The 21,968-nt window shown below is 36.1% G+C and overlaps 3 protein-coding genes across 3 annotated transcripts in view; 2 read left to right on the top strand and 1 right to left on the bottom strand.

Moving 5' to 3' along the window:
* The first annotated feature begins 6,632 nt into the window (after positions 1-6,632).
* LOC122137509 (E3 ubiquitin-protein ligase UHRF2-like) lies at positions 6,633-10,848 on the top strand. Its single transcript, XM_042725083.1, has 4 exons — positions 6,633-6,784; positions 7,639-7,732; positions 7,999-8,195; positions 10,244-10,848. The coding sequence occupies exons 1-4, from the start codon at positions 6,643-6,645 to the stop codon at positions 10,435-10,437; spliced, it is 627 nt and encodes a 208-aa protein (XP_042581017.1). The 5' UTR covers positions 6,633-6,642; the 3' UTR covers positions 10,438-10,848.
* LOC122137508 lies at positions 10,506-13,634 on the bottom strand. Its single transcript, XM_042725082.1, has 6 exons — positions 13,075-13,634; positions 12,371-12,499; positions 11,876-12,069; positions 11,552-11,699; positions 10,899-11,103; positions 10,506-10,810 (listed from the first exon to the last, which is right to left on the bottom strand). Exons 1-6 carry the CDS (start codon positions 13,285-13,287, stop codon positions 10,506-10,508), a joined length of 1,194 nt encoding a protein of 397 aa, XP_042581016.1. The 5' UTR covers positions 13,288-13,634.
* Positions 13,635-14,946: 1,312 nt separating this feature from the next.
* Positions 14,947-21,968, top strand: part of LOC109076458 (CAP-Gly domain-containing linker protein 1-like) — a 40,760-nt gene continuing 33,738 nt past the window's right edge. Inside the window, exons 1-3 of the mRNA XM_042725081.1 lie at positions 14,947-15,107; positions 19,730-19,979; positions 20,520-21,006. Of these exons, the coding sequence (XP_042581015.1) occupies positions 19,876-19,979; positions 20,520-21,006 (591 nt within the window). The 5' untranslated portion in view covers positions 14,947-15,107; positions 19,730-19,875. The remainder of the gene's footprint in view (positions 15,108-19,729; positions 19,980-20,519; positions 21,007-21,968) is intronic.

Below are 21,968 nucleotides of genomic sequence, written 5' to 3'. Positions count from 1 at the left end.
GTTGAATAAAGGCATTATTTTTGTTTTCTTCGAGTACAAAAAGTATTCTCATCGCTTCATAAAGTTACGGTTGAACCACTGATGGCAGATGGACTATTCTGACGATGCTTTCTTTCCTGAACCTTGACACTGTTACTTACTTGGCAGTCTATGGGACAGCCTCAAGCCTCCCGGTTTTCATCCAAAATATCTTAAATTGTGTTTCGAAGACGAACAAAGCTTTTAGTGGTTTGGAACGACATGGGGGTAAGTAATAAATGGTTATTTTTGGACTATTGTAGCCTGCTCGGGTCGTCACCGCTGCGGATTAACACATACCTGCGTGAATCGCCATAGACATATACTTTAAGTAGCTCCGGTTAAAATGTTTTTACGCGGGATGCGTGCAGTTCTGTTTATTAACCGCTAGAGCGCCAAAATTTACATAATGTTGCTTTAATGCACGCATTTACCAGAATGAATTCTGTCCCACTGCTTAAGGTTCATTAACAGGTAAACCATTTGGTTTAAAACCTGCTTAAAACGCGTTTAAATTATAAACTTAGCCTACATTTGATGCGCAAACGATTGATATATTTCTACCGGATTATCTCCCAATCCTTAAATGAATATATAGAGTTTTTTCAAACACATAAACAATATACATCCAGTTCATAATCAAACTAACCTAAAATCTGTGTAGGTGATGTCGCTGTTTTTTGTTTGTTTGTTTGTTTATGCTCCATGTGCCCAGGGACGTGGGAACTATATTGTGAGAGGGGGGGCGGCGTTTCCATGGTGTCGCGTCATTGCTTGTCACGTGACACACCGCAGCAGCAACAGCGCTGGATGAATGATGATCTGCTTTTATGTCATTTTTCCTTTTTTATTCAGAATATTCACAAATGTGTTAGCTATGACATGAAATATCTGATATTCCGATTGTCAAATACATGAAAGTGGAAGTATATTGTTGTTTAAACAACGATCGCGTTAGTTGAGCTGTATGCGCGATGGGCGCCGCCGTTTGTGCCGCAGACGCACTTCAGAGAATCGGATCTGTTGGATTTACAACCTCTATGTTTACAACACGTGAATTCATCCACTTCTCCCGAAATACTTAAAAGTAAGTGGCTGGTGAACTGGGAATAGAATAGAGTAAACATTGAAGTTACTTACACAATGTGTATCTGATATGAATAAAACGTGTCGAATTATAATGGAAAGGATTATTATTACCTCTTCCATAGACATCAGTGTGTACTTTACAAACTATAAATGTATTGTTTTTTTTTTAGTACTTATGTGAATTTATATGTTTGAAACCTAAAATAAACAGTATGTGGTTGAAAACACTGAAAAGTTGTGATATATGACAGCTCTGAGCGCGCCTGTGTCTGGCTAAATTCTACATTTGAATTTAGCAGTTGATCATGTGATGCACTTGATCGTACGCTCCAGGGACCAGCCTAGACTGATTACACTTGTGTGATCGTACGTGCGAAAGGCTTAAAAAACAATACATTTTCTGACAAAAAATTTTGAAATGTAGGCTTAAATCAAACACATTTTAATTCAGATTCTGTATATATATATATATATAGTTTATATATATATATATATATATATATATATATATTTTTATATATATATATAAAACAACGGAAAACAAAACAACGAAAACAACCCCCCCCCCCCCCCCCCCCCCCCAGCTGCCTGACCCCGAGAGGGGTGGGGAAAGGGGGAGGGGGCGGCCGCCCCCCCAGCCCCCCCTGTTCCAACGTCTATGCATGTGCCCAGTTCACTTGCTGTTCCGATAACTTCCACTCCATCATCAGTTTTAGTAAATTAACCTGATAGCTGGGGATTTTACTGACTAACTTATGTTTTTTTTCTTCTGTTATTTGTATTTGAAGTTTTTCATTTTTTGAGCCCTACTGACATTTCTAACTATCGAATATTGTAGCTACTTTGCGTGACCATTTCCAGATTACTCCAGAACGAAGTGAAGAGTGGACATGAATGCAGACATACTGGGCAGCGATCACCTGATAGATACATGCACATATCGTTTAAATGTCAAATATAGAATACATGCATTTGATTGGTAAACCAAATTCTGACTTTATGCTTTAATCTCAAAATGGTAATGCATGGGATTTATGGAAAATCTAATCTAAATAACAGCGCTAATAAGTGGGGGTTATGGTGGCTTTGGCGATGGGAGCGCCAGTCAATCTACCCCACAGCCAATCACGGGACCCCTCCTTGCTCGGGCCCGAATGGGCCAAAATGGGCACCTAGCCCAATGGTTAATATGATCACAGACTTATAAGTGCATTACCGCCACCTATCTCTCAAGTGGACCATTGACACTCTATCTACAATCTCAACGATATAAATACTGTTCAGTTTCTTGCACAGACCAATTGTTTTGTGTCTTTACACATCAGTGTATCGTCACGAGCCGCAGGGTTTAATTTGGATTTGTCTGTGCATGTTTTTTTTACTCTCATAGATTTTGTTACCATTGCCATACATTATACAACTGACAGCAGTGCCGGCCCTACCTAATAAGCGAAATCGAAATCAAAAATAAAAAGGATGTGTGTGCGCATTCAAACACAATTTCAATACCAGCAGTTTGAGGCTCCCTGATGCATGCAAATTAGGCTGCATACAATATCTAGGCTGTAATTGCCATCTCTTAGCTCTGTATCATGCTTGAAGAAAATGTTGGTTTCTGTTTGTGCTTTGATTTGAATATTGAAAGAGTACTTTGATTATAGTTGCACTTAATAAGACTAAGAAATAACTGTTCATTTTGTTTGTTTGTTTGTTTGTTTTTTTATTTCTATGATCAGTTTGTGGAAAAAAGTTCAGATAGGAGGTCAAACATTCTAAAAACTCATAGCCTGCTAGTACAATTCTATAGGTCTGAAGAGACTCATGAAAACATACAAAAGAGAAGTCAGTCAGTTCAGTTTGTGGCTAAATCTTTTACAGTGCTTGAGTATTGTCTTTTATTGCATATAATAATTCATTGTCATAAAGCAGAACTGAGATGGCATTTATTGCAAGATTAGTTAAAACATTTCAAATGCACCTATAGACCATTTTCCAGGCATGTTTTTCAACATTGAAGATTTCTTAAAATAGTGTAAAAATCTGGTCTAGTCTCTTTTTTGTGAACCCTATCTTGTGTCTCCATTCATCTCAGATTTTTGCCTTTACTTTGATGTTGCTTAAATCTGTTTCAACATGTTTTCACTTTGATTATTTTTGCATTTTAATCTGGACTGTCATGCCAGCCCAGAAAATTCATTATTCTTCTATTATTATTATTATTATTATTATTATTATTTTTTTTATTATTATTATTTTTTTTATTGTAATTTTTTTTAATGTACTCTTTTGCTTTATGAGTTAATTTTTCTGAATTTTGATAAATTTCTCTTAAGCAATCGTTAAACTCTTTAATTTTAAGTTTTAAACTCTTTGGTTTTAAAAGTTTGCTTAAATGGATTGTTGGGTCAATGACATGGCATTTTCACTGTCACAAAAGATAAAAAATGTAATAATATTGTCATTTAATTTTTTTTTGTCTTACATGGTCCTATTGTTATAAAACTGCTTTGTTATTAGATTTTTTTTTGTTTTTTTTTTTACATTTTTGAGCTAAATCTCAAAATTGTCCTATGGTGTGACTGTCTCAAGGATGTTCAATAAATTACTAAAAACTAATAAAAAATACTACTAAATTTATACCAAATTAATAAAACTTTTTTTTTTTACATGAAAAAGAAAAGCATAAAATTGTTAATAAATACCTCAGGCATAATTTTGCAAGTGTCTATTTTAGTAATTGGCTTTTTTTCTCTTTTATCCATATATTTCTAAAAGCATATGAACTTGATACATTATGTCACTGAAAACTATGTCCTCCGGTGTAACAGCATATCCTGTTTTTAAACTCCACGGACAACTTTAATTAGTTGAAGGACCAGTAATAGTGTTTTACAAGCATTTTTTTTTTACTGCATATTTGTCAACTACCCAAATATATTTTCCTATTTATATATTGAAAGATAAATACATTGAGTAATACAAAGTGGTAAAACTTTACAATTAGGTGTCAGTGTAGGATGTGTATGGGATGGGATGCGGGTGGTTAGGTAAAACTGTAGGTATGGGGGCCCCTTTTGAAAATCTGCTTAGGGCCCCCAAAATGCTAGGGTCGGCCCTGACTGACAGACTGCAACGGCTGGAGTTAAAAATCATCATTTGTGTTCTACTGAAGAAATCAAGTCACCGACATCTTGGATGCCCTGGGGGTAAGCAGGTAAACATCAAATTTTCATTTTTGGGTTCCCTTCAAGTTAGTTATGTTCATATTACAGTAGCCTACATATAGGCATATTACATTATGTATTTTAACAGGGTTGTTCAATACAATCATGTAATTTCTTGGTTGTGATATTTTATTTGAGCCAATTATTATTGCTTTACACTCACTGGCCACTTTATTAGGTACACCTTGCTAGTACCGGGTTGGACCCCCTTTTGCCTTCAGAGCTGCCTTAATTCTTTGTGGCATAAATTCAACAAGGTCTTGGAAACATTTATCAGAGATTTTGGTCCATATTGACATGATAGCATCACACAGTTGCTGTAGATTTGTCGGCTGCACATCCATGATGCAAATCTCCCGTTCCACCACATCCCAAAGCTGCTCTATTGGATTGAGATCTGGTGACTGAGTAAATCAAACTTATTGTCATGTTCAAGAAACCAGTCTGAGATGATTTGAGCTTTGTGACATGGTGCATTATCCTGCTGGAAGTAACCATCAGAAGATGGGAACACTGTAGTCATAAAGGGATGGACATTGTCAGCAACAATACTCAGGTAGGCTGTGGCATTTAAACAATGCTCAGTTGGTACTAAGGGGCCCAAAGTGTGCCAAGAAAATATCCCCCACCATTACACCACCACCACCAGCCTGAAGACAAGGCAGGATGGATCCATGCTTTCATGTTTTTTATGCCAAATTCTGGCCGTACCATCTGAATGTCGCAGCAGAAATCGAAACTCATCAGACCAGGGTCCGTGTATCTTTTGGTCATTGGATTTTCCTTTCTGAAACGGATATTAAAAAACAAAAAACAAGTGGTTATTTGATTTTTGTTTTAAAATACAAAATTTAAAATTAAAATACAAAGCGTTTCTCTTTTTCAGTGTCAAACAGAGATGAGCGAAATTTTAAAAATGATTTGAATTTCAATTTCTATTTCGGATATCAAAAAATAAAATTACTTTAAAACAGAAACCAAAAAAGGCCCGTTTGTTCATATTCCGAGACCGGATGTGGTTAGCACTCACGTGACAAGACCGCCACATTTGACAGAGTTGTTAAGAAATTGTGCTGTGACTGTCACTGATGTGCCAGGTGTGCTAATTGAGCGTGATCATAGAGCAGACATGGAGCAATACGTTGTTTTTCGAAACAATAAAAGAGTCTCTCTCAGGGAAGAAGACATGACTGCAGAAAAAAATAAGTCGCATTTTCCAGGTAAAAAATGTTTGAAGCTAACGTACGAACTCTAAGGATAGCTAACGTACTAACGTTCGCTGGCTAAGCCGTAAAACTTTTCTTTTAACGGAAACATGGTGGTGTCTGATTTTAAGAAGTTAACCTCTCAGTAGTCACTGAAAAATATTAGCACTAATTGAGAAAAGTTTGGAAATAAACACTTGCGGTTATTTGACTTATGAATTTCTTGACAGGTCTCAGCACATAGTCTATACGTGACTGACGACGCAAATGTGGCCATTTTTCCTGGAGCTTCTGGTTTTTTTAGCACATTGGACCTTACACCAAGAGCTCACTATGAGGTTCACGGTGAGGAGGAGGACGCCTCATCAGCTTCAAATGCCACAGCTCGTTTTACGTTCATGCGATCACCTGCGACTGCTACTAACGTTACTCCTAGTCCATCATCATCTGCTCAGCGGGCTGCCTCAGCCCCCCTCAGAGCCACTGCCTCTAAAACATTTCAAAGGTAACGTTAACTTCTTAAATGACTGTGATACGATTTATAAATTTCAGGGATGCAAACGGTCGTTGTGGAGAGCGCAGTGCATGTTTGCATAGCAATGACAGACGCCACGGGAAAGTCTAAATTATAATTAGATATAAATGAAAAACACCTCATCACATTTGATGATATTATCATCTCCAGTTGCCTCCCTTGTAGTTGTAGTGTAATAGTTAATACTACTTGTACTTTTCATTTACATTTTAACATTCCCCCCTGACTTTTATAACCTCTGCCAAGAAAGTGGTGTGGGAGGTTATGTTTTTGCAGTGTCTGTCAGCAAGCTTATGCAAAATGTTATGAAAGTAATATGTACATGGAACTTTGTGTATTGTTTGATCCTGTTCCAAAGAAGAGATTGTTACATTCTCACACCAGTTAACCCAAAGATACTATAAAAGCAAACTGAGTGCATTTTATTGATATACGAAATGTATAAGACTATTAACATTAAATAGGATTCTGAATGCAGTGTGTGTCATAATGATTATTTTAATATGATGTTCTTCCAGATCGGTTTTTCTTCTTGCTGAGGTGGTTGGTGGGAGGGCTGAGTCCCAGCAGAATGGTGGTGGTCCGGTTTTTGGAATCTGAGGCTACCCTTCAGGGGATAATCGGTAAAGTTCAAGATGCCATTGGATGTCATGACCCAATGGTATTGACTGATGTGCAGGGGAATGCAATTTTGGAGTCTGAAGGCACAACTGGTGAGAAACATTAAAGGGTTAGTTCATCCAAAAATTAAAAATTTTCTCAGTTATTACTCACCCACATGTTGATTTAACCCCATAAGACTTCCTCCTTTGTCCTATCATAATTTAAGATTTTTATGATGACATCTGATAGCTAAATCGCTCCTCAGTAGTGTTATAGGTGGCCGAAACTTGCTGGATCAGAAAACGTATTAAGACATTGTTAAAATAGTAAAAGTGATTCCAGTGGCTCAACCATACGTTTATCAAGCGACGAGAATACTTTTTGTGCGCAAAAATCAACAAAATAACGACTTTATTCCACTATTCATACGTCTTCACGCAGGCTCGCTATTGGTCTACGCAGGTCATTTGAGTGGTGCGTGTGACGTTCAACCCAGAAGCTCTACGCACATAGACCAAGTAAAAACACCAGGGAAACACAAGACCAATGCTGAAGAGAATGAATAGTGGAATAAAGTCGTTATTTTGTTGATTTTTGCGCACAAAAAGTATTCTCGTCGCTTGATAAACGTATGGTTGAGCCACTGGAGTCACTTTTACTATTTTAACGATGTCTTAATACGTTTACGAGCAAGTTTTGGCCACCTATAACCCTACTGAGGAGTGATTTAGCTATCAGATGTCGTCATAAAAATCTTAAATTATGATAGGACAAAGAAGGAAGTCTTACGGGGTTAGAAAAACATGTGGGTGAGTAATAACTGACATCATTTTCGTTTTTGGGTGAACTAACCCTTTAATTTTGTTTTATTTTTAAGTCTTTACTTTTGTGATTTAAAATTAGAGGGGATGAGATAACTCATGATGATTTAACCTTTTTTCTGGTTTTCACCCCTAATGTAAAGGGTCCCAGTACTGGAAACAAAATGCTAGAAAGATTCTTGCTATACAAGAACAGGCCTTCCAGGAGGTACAGGGCTCTAAAAGGAGGAGAATGAGGTAATCTTAAGTATTCGTATTTCTCTTATTTGTCCAAATACTGAAAGGCATTGTTTATTTACTTATATTTTTCCTTACCTTTGTTGTCCAGACTATTGAAACTTTATTTCAAATCAGCACCGGTTTGCCAACCCTTTGGCCATTAATGCTTCTGTATTTTAGTGGCTTCTATAATGTTTGGGCCAAAGATTTATTTGGCTACCACAAGCAAAACCGCTAAAAACACAAACAGTATATATCTATTATGTTTTTTTTCCTTGTAATAGCCGAAAAGATGAAGATGCTGCTGGAATTGGAGAGGTCACTGAGAAGATAGAAGAGCTTGTACTGGCATCACAGACCTTACCAGATATCACTGCAGCAATCAGAGAGCTCACCAATCTAGCTGCCACTCAAAGAGTGATCCTGACTCCTTCCCAGCTACAGACCATCAAGCAAGGATTCTGCTGTGTTATTTGTATGAGTGAGTACACAATAGATAGTCATTGTCCCACATGTACATTTATTTTGAATCCATTTTTATCCAGAATTGTAATTTTCCAAATACGCATTAATTATTACATTTTCTAACCATGGTCACCTATGTCTCATCCACTACAATTAATTACATGTACAAATGCAAACCTTTGTGTTACAACCCATGGTGTAACGATACATTAACAAAAGCTGTGTCTGAAATCGCTCCCTATCCACTATATAGTGCACAATTTCGGGTGTCTGCCAATTTGTTTCGGTGTCCTAAATCTGAGTGAACGACATCATTCCCTACATTCGTTTACTACTTTTACCCACAATCCTCTCTGAATTAGAGTGTACATCCAATGTACACTTGCTGAAGCACTATTTACCACAATTCACTGCGTAGAGGACTGAGCTTGCATGAAAGTGCGGGAGCGAGCGAGTTGAAACCAGAGATTACTTTACAGCTATCTTATTTCTGCTTTAACATTTATTTAATCCTTTTTTTATTATTATTATTAATCATTACTTGAATAAAACGTATTCAAATATTGAGACAATATTATATAGATGACTTGTTAAAATTAAATGAAATATTAATGTTAATAACAATGCCATATATTATTACAATACCTGACTGTTAGTCAAACACATTAAATTGTGTTAATGCCTAAAACAAAATTACCTTATTAATATTTCATTTAATTTTATCAAGTCATCTATATAATATTGTCTCAATATTTTAATATGTTTTATTCAAGTAATGATTAATAATAATAATAAAAAAAGGATTAAATAAATGTTAAAGCAGAAATAAGATAGCTGTAAAGTAATCTCTGGTTTCAACTCGCTCGCTCCCGCATTTTCATGCAAGCTCAGTCCTCTACGCAGTGAATTGTGGTAAACAGTGCTTCAGCAAGTGTACATTGGATGTACACTCTAATTCAGAGAGGATTGTGGGTAAAAGTAGTGAACAAATGTAGAGTATGATGTCGTTCAATCAGAATTCGGACACCACTAGAAAATGGCAGACACCCTAAATAGTGGATAGGGATGGATTTCAGACACGGCTATTAACTTCATGGATGGTATCATCCTGGCCCGGATACGCTGGGGATGTCTATACTTTTTTATTACATTTATTTACCTTTGTTTTATAACAAATATTCAACTGACTATGATAAATCTATGCATCATTTGAAAGCTAAAACATTTAAGAATCATGTTCTGAACATGTTTTTGCAACCAGTACATAAGAGAGGAAAGGGTTAAATGAAATCCTGAAGGACTGATAATGTAAACATGAGCAAAATGAACAGCAATACTTATCTTTTATCTCTTATGGTTCAGATCAGTTCGGACGAATCCAAAAAACAATTAAATTTCAATGTAAGGATCTATTCTTCAAAATGCGTCCCAGTTTTTAATCCAAAACTGGTTGCACGACCTGTCACTTGCGCTCCTCGGTTTCCAAGTAGTTAAAAGGTTTGAAAACCAAGCCAATGTCTAGTCAGCAAAGTTTTGATTGATGGGAGTAATAACCAACCAAAATCGATTGCAAGCTCTCCATTTGGCCTTTTAGAAATGACGCCTTTACTTTTCATGAATAAAAGCTAACAGAAACTAAATTGTTGGGACTGGGAGTTTTATTCTCAAATTTGAATCAAAACATGGTCCAGACATTAAATTTGATCTTTGTTGTTTTCAGGCCTTTAACATAAAAGTCTGATAAATGTTTCCATAAGTTAAGTTCATTCAAAGAAATCGTAAGTAACTTTTCATGTAAAATGTTTACCTTGTTTTACTCTTTCTTTGCTGCTTTGAATTATAATGACTCTCTGGTAAAAAGGTTTAAACTGTCTAGTTTAAAAAAAAGACCAGTTATGAATGTGGACTATAGGGTTTAAGAGCTACAGACATTTGTAGTTGGTTACATGTCATTTTCAGAAAATTCTCAAAAAATACGGGTGCTGGTTAAGAGTTAAGGTCATATGGACACACACACACACACACACACACAGAATGACTAGTTTTTCTCATTTTGTCTTTTAGAATTCATCGAGGAGCCAGTCTTCACAGAGTGTTGCCGGAGCATTATTGGCTGCAAAACATGTGTGGTACAGTGGCAGGAGACCTCTGTGCACTGTGCAAAATGTAGAGGGAACACTGCAAACAACACCATATTTGAAATTAATGGTCTGTCAGAGACATTTTCTGTTCTGAGATCCCTTTTTGAAGAGGAGTAACATGTTGAATTTTTACACAAACAAATTTAAAGTTAACAGTCTTCAAGTTAAATAGAGCTAATGGCTTTTCACACATTGCGCTGAGTTGTGGTTATAAGACAGAGCAATGCCTGTTTGTATGGGGCAAAGTCATTGTTCACTGCTCTAGAGTACAATTCTGAAATGTCTGAATAATGCTCGGCAAACTGGTTCTCAACTGTAATCTTGTCCTGTTCAGTTGAAAATGGATCAACTCCAAAAGTTGAATGCCTGGTCAGTGATGATCCCAGCTGTTGGCTGTAAAGGTCTGCTGCTTCAGCTGAATGAGGCAACAGCTCCTGTTGGATTTTTTTGGGACACCCACGGCCAGCCAAGTCATTTGGTGTTCCTTTACCTGTAAAATAAAGAACATACTGTTGGTATTGAAACTTATGAATGCCTCTTGTAATAATTGTAATCTTCGAAACACGGTTTTATTTCACCTGGAATTCTATGAGCATTCCATGACTCCACCAGCCTTGTAAGACCAATCTCACACAAGCGGCCAGTAAGGTTGGACACACAATATCTCACAAGGGAGTCGTTCATGTCTATTTCCTCTTGATCCACCAACCCCATAAGTGCTGTCTTCAGTGGATAGTTGACACGATTGTTGACTTCAGGCCAGATTCGTTCAACTATATGATTCTGAATTTGCAACAAAGATGTGTAATCAGTCAGTTTGTTCTGGTGTGTAAATAAAACTGTCTATTAAGGAAAAATGGTCATACAGAATTCCCAGTAAATCTGTAAATGTATTAACTCAGCAGTCATTATGCACATTGACCGCCGAACAAGTAAATTTATAGTTTTACCAGGAATTCTGCTTGAAGACAAATAAGATGTAATTGCTTCTGCAGCAGTTTTTTATTGTTAAGCTGTAACCAGATTTAAAAAAGAATCATGTTCTCAGCCATAGTTAATTTTGTTTAATTAACTCTAAAATTTGGAAAGCATAGTAATACCAACGACAATTTGTCTCATGCATGCAAAACAACAGTATGCTGCTGAAGCAAAAATAATAATAGTAATAATAATAAAAAAGCAGGCATACAAGTGAATTGCTGAAGCAACCAAACAAACTGTTGAGCTGTACCTTTGTGGATGAAGTCTGTAAATATGGCCTTCGCTCCTGATTATGGCGGTGAGATGACAGCAGCTCCTGCATGAAAAGCGTCAAATAAAACTCCTTGCCATGATCTACTCGTACCTGGTCCCACATACCATAGGCAAGTACTGCAGGCCTATTGGATGAAAAAGTGTTTTATTTTGTGCAAAACTTTTCAAACTTAACTGTTATTAGTTCATAACAATATACTGTAGATGTTCAACAGTTATTATATGTTTTATATTCTATCATGAATGGTAGCCATGTGTATGCACTTTCTATAGTGTCCACAATAATAATAATTGCTATTACCTGAAAACATCTTCATAGATGGCAAGGTTGTTTTTTATAGGCATTGTAGAATGAGCAACAATCTTTTTGCTGAAGCCATCAATGGCTAAAACATGGGTAACCCCAAACATAGCCAGTTTTTCGTTTTGGTCCATATGAACCTTTTGACCCATGTAATCAGCTTGATATGGTATGGGGTTGAGATTGCGGGCACCCTAAGAGAGATAGGAAAACGATGTAACTATTTCACACAAAAAAATCTCATTAGTCCTATATGGCTGCATATTTTACAAATATAACCTAATGTCTATTTGTGCCTCTGTCAAAAAAGTAAAATGAAAATTAGGGGTTTGTTCTGATTATAGGCTTACTATAAATATCTGTAAGTTTTTAATCTTATACAATCTAAGTAACTGCAGCTAAACAGCAAAAAACACAGACAAAAAAACATTATCTCATATTTACACATAAATTCCACATATTTGATTATGTATTAGAGAGGAGACCGTAATAGACCTGACGTCTTGCTTCATGGTATGGCTGATGCATAGTTCTGAGCGCTGATCCAATTCGTGTTTCTGCAGCATGCACTCCTTTCATGGCGAGATACACCTTCATCATCTTTCTTCCATATGTAGGTCCAGTCTAGAAAATAAAAAATATACATGTCTTTTTCTACGTTTCAAAATTATACCAGCTGATGTGTGTATCATGAAATAAGACGTTTTTGTGTTATAGAATTTATCAGTGTTGTGAGGATTATGTTAACTGTGACTTAGAAACTATTTATAAATAATGGAAGGCTGAGGCTATTTATTGGGATTTATGTACTATTCTTAATAAACGGGCATTAAAGATGCCAGTCAAATAAATTTGATAAGACATATAAATGCGGGACATACTGTGCATATCACATGTTCTCTCTCTCTCTCTCTCTCTCTCTCTCTCTCTCTCTCTCTCTCTCTCTCTCTCTCTCTCTTCAATTCAATGGGGCTTTATTGGCATGAAAGTTTTTTAAACAATGTTGCCAAAGCATATACAAATAAAATATATACATAATATATACAAACACAATAAAACAGTTATATGAACAATAGTAAAATAATAATAATAAATCTAATATACTCTCTCTCTCTCTCTCTCTCTCCCCTCCTCTCTCTCTCTCTCTCTCTCTCTGTAGTAAAAGGTAAAAAAAAAAAAAAAAAAAAGCAGGATCATACCTCGGTTATAGCTTTTGCCACCTCCAACTCCAAATGTGCGTCAGGGAGTCCCATCAAACTTAATCCATTTTCACTGCAAAATCTCCTCACGTTTCTTGCGGAACATCCTCTTGCTCCCCCATTTACTTGTGATATCTGCGCTGAGATTTCTGTGGATGACAGGCCTTGTTTTGCCATGTCTAAAATCATAACTGAGTAAGTTTCCAAAGACATTTTATTCTGGGCTAAGCAGACTGTCACTCAGTCAAATGTGGCGGTCTTGTCACGTGAGTGCTAACCACATCCGGTCTCGGAATATGAACAAACGGGCCTTTTTTTCGTTTCTGTTCTAAAGTAACTTTATTTTTTGATATCCGAAATAGAAATTGAAATTCAAATCATTTTTAAAATTTCGCTCATCTCTTTTTGACACTGAAAAAGAGAAACGCTTTGTATTTTAATTTTAAATTTTGTATTTTAAAACAAAAATCAAATAACCACTTGTTTTTTGTTTTTTGATATCCGTTTCTGAAAGGAAAATCCAATGACCAAAAGATACACGGACCGACCAGGCAACATTTTTCCAATCTTCTTTTGTCCAATTTTGGTGAGCCTGTATGAATTGTAGCCTCTGTTTCCTGTTCTTAGCTGACAGGAGTGGCACCCGGTGTGGTCTTCTGCTGCTGTAGCTCATCTGCTTCAGGGTTCAACGTGTTGTGTGTTCAGAGATGGTATTCTGCATACCTTGGTTTTAACAAGTGGTTATTTGGGTTACTGTTGCCTTTCTGTCATCTCCAACCAGTCTGCCCATTCTCCTCTGACCTCTGACATCAACAAGGCATTTTCGTCCACAAAACTGGCTGAATAGCAATTTGTGATACCAAGCAACTGAATAGGTGTACCTAATAAAATGTCCGGTGAGTGTATATAGTCACACTAAAGCCTGGTTTTCACTTAGGTCTGTTTGTGATACTAAAAATAATAATTAGTTACAGACCTAGATTAGTTCAAATATTTCTAAGTACAACTGCATTGTTTTACTTTTTGTAATTAAAAGACAAATATTTTGTCATTGAAAATTTCTTAAAAATAGTATTAAAATATTGTCACGTTCTACTGAACCAAGCATCAATATTTTGTCTCATTTTGTGAGCTAAATGTATTGTCACACCCCTAGTGTCAGTAAGCAGTGATATAGCTCATCATTTTCCAAGTGTATGATACAGTTTTCATTCTTCAGGTCAACCATATATTCATGAAAAAGAAAATCAGTTTGAATAAAGAAAGAAATAACTTTGCCATAGTATCCTTTCAAATGTTAAAAGTTGCCACAGTCATTTCATTTCATTTTTTTTTTTTTTTTTTTTTTTTTGCTTTAACCCCTGATTCAGGTAAGTTTTAGATTTGCAAATGGTGTTGTCTTTAATATATTGATGCTAGAACATCACCACTGTGGGGTTTGTAAGTGGAAAGTGTAAATGGTGAGGATGATTCATATAGCCTACATTGGAGGCAATTTGTGTGATAGACCTGGGAGGAGTCTGTCGTAAGCTGCATATAGTATTTCTAGATCTAAATGGTTTGTGTTTTGGATAGTTCACTATAACGTTCTCTAACAGTATTTGATGTTTTCACATATATTTAAGTTTTTACACCAGAAATAATGTAAAATGATGGTGGTTTGGAAAGGTTTAGTATAATTACTTTGCATAATATAAATTATATTTGTACACACCACACCATATCTCAAAACATTACTAAATTTAGCTGAATTATAAAAGCCAGAAGTGGCTTTTAAATGAAGAGTCGGAATTCCTTTTACTACGACCGACCACATTTGCTTTTTTCATCTGCCCGCCTCTTCAGGGTTCCCGTTGGCCTGGGCGGAGCAGAGAGTGTACGTTACGTCATTACGCCACTCGTGTCACTAGTGAAGTGGGTGCTTGAACGCACCAGGTTAAATCCTTAAACCAACGCGGGCGTCAAGCAAAGTAGATTGAAGAGAATCCGGCGCAATTCATTTTTGGTAGCACTACGCGGCCAGAAGCCAGCAGGTGAGCACGCGATCGCTGGGTTAAGTGTTCAGATGAGAGGGTGGCGTGGATCCCGAGGAGATCACCGTATTTTACCATCGGAAGTTGCTAAGTCAGAATTTCCCATCGAACACAGCTTGCTCTTCGGCCCTCGGTCAGCACTCGCTAACCTTAGATAACGTTACCTTTGTTAGATTTGTCATCAGCTGTTCTTCTCCGTAAACAAAAGCTGTGGTGTAAACGCGTTGATGATAGATGTATGGTGTTAGCACTGCGGTTTTATTGACTGCGGCTCTCGGTTTTGGTTCGATTTACTTAGTCCTGATGTGACATTGCGGAAAGTCGTCATAAGGACTAGGAAACTTTCTCCACGTTCATCGCGTATTGAAACTTGCGTGTAGCTTACTTGAAGGGGGAAAGTCCTGTAACGCCAAAATATATGTTTAGTTTTTGTGACGTGGTAATTTTGTGTGGGATTCTTTGAACTTTTTTCTGAACTCCTTGAAATGTTCTTGGAAAACTATCTCATTAAAACTACTAATTTGGGCTTTAAGGTCGAAACTGCTAAGCATTCGTCGTCAAACCTATAGTTTATTTAAAGGTGTTGTAAATGATATCCTGTTCTTCATATTGGGCCGTTGTTTTGGTTGAAATCCTAAACCAGACTCGCATTGGTCAAGCTGTAGGGTAAATCGGCTCAGACTTTGAAGCCCCAGATGTGGCGCCTGATTATAATGCTGCGCTTGATCTTATGCCAAAATAACATTTGAGTGGCCTTTTCATTTTTCATTGCCACTTCAAAATGAAACCGATTGCTTGAACGAGTTGTTTGCGTTTGCTGTGGTTTGTCTTGTTCGTCAGTTTTTAGTGTTTAACTTGGAGCTTGTTTTGGTTAAGAGTAAGGTATGGTAAGGGCGAGTCAAACAAAACTGAATTCTGATTTGCCATCTTTTAAAGAAGTTTAGTTTCTACTTTAAATTAGGTGTCTTTACCGTGTACTTTTGTTTAACAAAAATAAGCGTTTGATATACTTGCTCATGTTGTAGTGCAAAACACTTGCTACTATTGAGGTGGGATACGGTTACAGGTTTGGTTAGGTTTAAAAGTGGGTTAAGAGGTAGAGATAGGGTCAAAAGTGATTATTGATGTAATTACAGAAATTGATTACAGATGAAATTACATGAAAGTATTGTAAATGGAAGTACAATATGATGGGTATGTACACATGAATGTATTAAATGATCAATTTAAAGGTTAGTAGTACATACAGTAGTTACAGACAGTTAATATAATGTGGGTTGAAAGTTTTTCACATAAAATTTTTTTCATGTTGATTATTTTTAGTGCACTATTATTGACATTATTAAAGGGATGGTTCACCCAAAAATGGAAAATTGCTGTTAATTTTCTCACCCTCTGGCCATCCAAATTGTAGATGACTTTCTTTATTCAGTAGAGACTAAAGATGATTAGCTGAATCCATGGTGCTTGGTGATTCATATTATGCAAGTCAAGGAGTGCCGTCACTTTGAGAGTCAAAAAAGCACTCTCTACTGATGAAAGAAAGTCGCCTACATCTTGGATAGCCAGAGGGTAAGTAAATTAACAGCAAATAGTTTTGGCAGAACTGTTCCTCTAAGTTCTTTCAGACAAAGAAGTGGATATTAAGAAAAGCTTATGTTTTTGTCATAGACTGTATAAAAACATGGACGTAGTGTCCGTGACGTCACCCGTAGGTTCTTGAAGAGTGTTTTTGAAGCTCAAAGTGGGCAGGGCCAGCGTCGCCATCTTAGCAGCAAGTCACCATGCGTCCCTCCCAGATAATCGAAAATTGGCAAAAATGCTGGAGCTGGATGCTAAAACCACGCCCACCTACTTCGACGGTGATGACAGCAGCGGCAATCGACCTGTCACTCAAGTGGCCACGCCCTCAATTATGCAGAACTTTAAGGCTTAATATAATTTAAACTGATGAGTTATAAAAAAAAAATTCACCCCCCTTACAGTTGTCATAAAGGGCAAAATTAGCTATATAGACCAAAACCACTTTTTGTACAAGACTGTAAACATATTTTTTTCTGCTGTGAAGTTGGGCATTTTAACATGGGAGGTCTGTGGGATTGACTCTCTTTTGGAGCCAGCCTCTAGCGGCCAGCTGAACTGCATTTTAGTCACTTCCGTGTTGGCTTGACGAGAGAGACCGGAAGGTTGCCGCTAGTTTTTGTGCACTCAACAATCCATTATTTTATGTTCCTTGTTGAGTTTGGGTCTCTGTATACAGCATATCAATTCAGCTGTAAAGCATATCTATGGAAGGCAATAGTGTCATTATTATGCTCAATTCAGTTCCGTGCCCGTGCAATTAAATGGATAATATAATTGATTAAAAAATCCCAGTGTTAAGGTGAAGAAAATTCTGAATTGAACAACTGAGAACTAGACAATAACTGTCTAGTTAGTTTACTGAAATATACAGTAGTGGTTTGGACTCATACCACTTTATTGATTGCAGCAATAAGTCACGTACAGAGTTTTTGTATTTAATTTGACATCTCGCATTTAATCTCATATAAAATATCTGATATAGCTGCTAAGATTACACTCTACACTCTGCCTCCAATAGAAATAGTAATTTTTTTTTTAAGTTCAGTCTGTACAAGAACCAACTCAGACCTCTTTCAGTGATTAAATTAAACTGTGAAAAATGTCTTTGGATTGACTTTCTGCTTACACTCAGTTATAACAATATATGTTGTTTACACCATTGTTTATAGCAATTCAGTCACTTTGTATTGTTTTTGTATTATTGTTTTAATTCTTATAATTGCTATTATCATTATTATTAAAATGTTAAATTTTTATTATTATTATAAAAACATAATAATTTAATCTAGTAGAGTAGTAAAATTACATAATTACATTACTGATATTTGTCTTAATTATTATTATTAATTTTTTTATTGGTGTAAAGCTGCAAGAGAGCCTTTTTTAGTTTCTGTGTTTAGTTAAAAACAGGTTTATGAATGCTTTTCATTTCAAGTGAAATGGTGTAAACATCTGTCCACAAAAATAATGTAAATTCTGCATATGTGAAAATAAAGTGAATCTGGCGCCTGTTGCTTTCCCAAGTGGATTTTTTTGTAAGCAACTGTGTAGCAGCACATGATATATTTTTGCAGATTTTTGTAATCACACCAAGTAGGGATGCATGATGTATCATGATACAATATATCTGTGGCCAATATATTACTGACCAGTAGCTGGAAAAAATTAAATTATTATAAATTTTTTTTCATCAGTGGAATTTCCCGGATGATAAGTTTTGGTATATTTGCGTACAGCAGAGAATTAGACTCTAAGTACTTGCAGCTTTCTCTTTTCAGATGATCTCAATCACATGTGCAGCATGTATGACCAGGAGTAAGTGTAGCCAAGTCATCATGTTATTTCACTCTGGGGGATTATTTCAGCATCTTTGCAGCATGTTATGTTATGTTATTTTTTGCACTCATCCAAGCCATGATAATCTGCTGTAAGTAAAGAAATGGCATTTGAAGTACTTAGTTTATGGGTCAGTCCATCTCATAGTGGTTTAGTAGAGGTTACTTGACCTCTACTTTCTTTTCTTTTTGAGTAGAAAAGATTTTCATTCACAGTTTTTTACACATTTCCTTATTTTTAAATTCCCAGTTGACATTTTACAGGTTTGTTTGTTCCAACTGGTTTGTTTCAACTGACTTTTAACTTATTGTCATAAATGCTTGTGAAAGGCAACCACAAAAGATAATTATTACATTTGAATGGTGTGTTACAGTTTGAAGTGGAATGCAGCAAATTCTACAATAAGGGTCAAACTGTTTTGCAACAAGTGACACCATTATCAAGCAATTTCAAGAATGACTCTCAAGAGTTATTTAGTGAATTCACTCCCACATGTAAATGCAGCTAATGAATATTTGTCAGTCATATTTTATTTGACATGCGGGATCACAGAATTAAAAGGTGACAACAAACCTCATTAACTCAAGTGAATTAAATAAATATGCATTTGCACACGACTAAATGTGAATATTTCAGTGTGACAGACATAAGGTGACATCAAATTGTTAGAAACACATACGCAGTGACAACATTATACAATAATCAGTGCAAAGGAAGGGCTGCAATTGATTATTGAAATGAACTGTCTGAAAGAACAAGTGACAAAATAAAAAGGATGTAAAGGAGTCGATTTCCTTTGATGGAATCCATTCTTGGAAGCAATTCTTTTTCAAATTGCCTGAAGTGTCACTCACTTTATTTCAGTACAAGCACATTAATTACTTTTTAATAGCTAATTCTTGATAACTGTTTTATATCTTAAGGCCTTTACTTAATATAAATACTTGAGTAGAGGACTTGGTTTCTGTATAGAGTTAGTTTTGTTGCGCAGTAGAATACACTGTCAGGTTTGCTTTTACATATTGCTTATGTGTGCAGTGTGAAATAGGCTTAACACTACACTGAACTCAACATACCAATGAAACAATGTGTTTGTTGCGTTGCATGATATTACTGAAATGGCACAAAGCAAGACACATCCTTGCATATGTCATGCAAACTATATCATATATGATATATTTCTATTTTCTTTCTCTGCACAGACACTGCTGCACCTCTTTTTTCCCTCACTTTTTTTAATTTAATTTTTTTTTTTTTTACTTTTTCCTACACTGTTGCTCCAAACTCAACAGTCAATGTTTGTTGGAGAGGAAACGTGCAAGTATAGACAGACCATTTCAGAGCAACAATGAGCACATCAAAACCCAGTGGACTCAAAGCGCCCAGCAAAATTGGCAAGCAAGCCAATGCTGGGGTCACAAAGACGTCTCCTTCTGTAGGTAAGAGCCATATATATATATATGTAGACAGATAATAATATTGTTTCTGACGTAGCTCTGTCAAAAATTGTTTTAATTTTTTTAATTTTTTTTTTACATAATATATAATTTTATTTTATATTTTGGCCTTTTCCATACTGTGGAAATCAGTGGGAACCAGCAACTGTTTGGTTACCAACATTCATCAAAATATCCTATCTTCCATAGAAGCAAGAAACTGTCAAATTTTTGGGTGAACTAACCCTTTAAGGTTCACTTTACTACCTTATTTGTGAAATTACAAACCTAAAAGTTATTGTAAAAATTACTTTCTGTAGTCATATGGCTGTTTAAGGTGTTTAAAGGACTTGCTAGGTAAACCAGACAGTGACCCATTGCATTAATGAAATCAGGTCAAAAATAAAAGCAGCCTATGTTATTCTTAGTTTTTAAATTCGATTAATAATTAATAATGACATAATGACAGTTTGTATGTCAAGAACAGAATCAGTAAGTGCATTGTGTTAGTTGGTAGCCTATTTCTTTCCTTCCTTTGGAACAGGAGCTGCTAAACCAGCACAGGTGACAAATCCTCAGCTGAAGCCCAAGATGCAGGAGAGCAGTTCAAGATCGGGGATCGTGTCTGGGTTAACGGCAACAAGCCAGGCGTCATTCAGTTTTTAGGAGAGACCCAGTTTGCCCCGGGCCAGTGGGCTGGAATTGTACTTGACGAGCCAATTGGGAAAAACGATGGTTCAGTGTCAGGTGTGCGCTATTTTCAGTGTGAACCATTGAAGGGTATTTTCACACGGCCGTCCAAGCTTTCAAGCACAGAAGGTGAGCCGGACGGCACAACGACGGCTCCTCCGTCCCGTGCTGCATCACCCACACCCTCCACTACATCAGTGTCTGCTTCAACCAAGAAACCAGCTTCACCCACTAAAACTGCTACACCAGCCTCAGACTTGGTGCGGTCAAAGAGCGATTCAGTGTCCAATCTGTCAGAGACTGGCTCGGTCAAGAAAGGTGATCGGGAGCTAAAGATCAACGATCGTGTGCTGGTGAGTGTTGTGATGGATGTAGTGATGAGCATTATTGTGTGTCAAGTTAGGATAATTCAAGATTTTAAGATGGTCATTAAAGCAGTGGTTCTCAATTCCAGTTCTGCTCTGCACATTTTGTATGTCTCTTATCTGACACACTTGGTTCAGTTCATGGATCTCTCTTCTTAAAGCTGATGATCTGAATCAGGTGTTAAATAAGGGAGATATGCAGAATGTGCTGAACAGTGGGGGTCCCAGGATTGGAATTGAGAACCAGTGATTTTTGACGTTATTTAAACAATATTTTACAAGTTCCTTTATACTCATTATTTATGCATGTTTTATGATTGAGAAATTGCAGTCCATTTCTATGAAGCCTGTACAGTATTTACAATGCATTATGAGGACACTTTTTAGGCATTATAATGCATTTATAATTCCATAAAAAAATTGTGTTGTATCATCTGAATAATACAGTTATATAACATTGCAAGCTACAGTACAAATATTTATCTTGAATTTGTGTTTCCTTAAACTTTTAAACTACTGGTCAAAAGATTGGAATCGTTAAGATTTGTTTGTTTGTTTTTTAAAACATATTTTATGCACACCAAGGGTCCATTCATTTATCAGTAAATACAATGCTGTAATAATGTTAAATATTACAACAATTAAAAAAAAACAGTTTTCTTAATTTTATATATTTTAAAAATGTTTTTTTTTTTATTTTCAGCTTCATTTCTTCAGTCTTCAGTTTCACATGATCCTACAGAAATCATGCAAATGTTTAAAAAACTAAAAAAGTAAGATAAATGAACACCTTTATTCAACAAGGACACATTAAATTATTCTAAAGTGACAGTAAAGATATGTTTAATTTTAGAAAATGTTATTTCAAATAAATGTGGTTCTTTTGAACGTTATTTTCATCAAAGAATCCTGAAAAAAGTATGTTTTCCATAAAGATTAGGCATGCAGTT

The sequence above is a fragment of the Cyprinus carpio genome, chromosome B5 (assembly GCF_018340385.1).
Source record: "Cyprinus carpio isolate SPL01 chromosome B5, ASM1834038v1, whole genome shotgun sequence".
Taxonomy (NCBI): Eukaryota; Metazoa; Chordata; class Actinopteri; order Cypriniformes; family Cyprinidae; genus Cyprinus; species Cyprinus carpio.
This window is presented reverse-complemented; position numbering and strand designations above follow the sequence as displayed.

Coding starts and splice junctions, on each gene's coding strand:
- LOC122137509 (XM_042725083.1), top strand. CDS start 6,643: ATGGTGGTGGTCCGGTTTTTGGAATCTGAGGCTACCCTTCAGGGGATA. Junction 7,733..7,998: donor TCTAAAAGGAGGAGAATGAG/GTAATCTTAAGT, acceptor TCCTTGTAATAG/CCGAAAAGATGAAGATGCTG. Junction 8,196..10,243: donor CTGCTGTGTTATTTGTATGA/GTGAGTACACAA, acceptor TTTGTCTTTTAG/AATTCATCGAGGAGCCAGTC.
- LOC122137508 (XM_042725082.1), bottom strand. CDS start 13,287: ATGTCTTTGGAAACTTACTCAGTTATGATTTTAGACATGGCAAAACAA. Junction 12,500..13,074: donor TGGCAAAAGCTATAACCGAG/GTATGATCCTGC, acceptor TTTATTTTCTAG/ACTGGACCTACATATGGAAG. Junction 10,811..10,898: donor GAATGCTCATAGAATTCCAG/GTGAAATAAAAC, acceptor TTTATTTTACAG/GTAAAGGAACACCAAATGAC.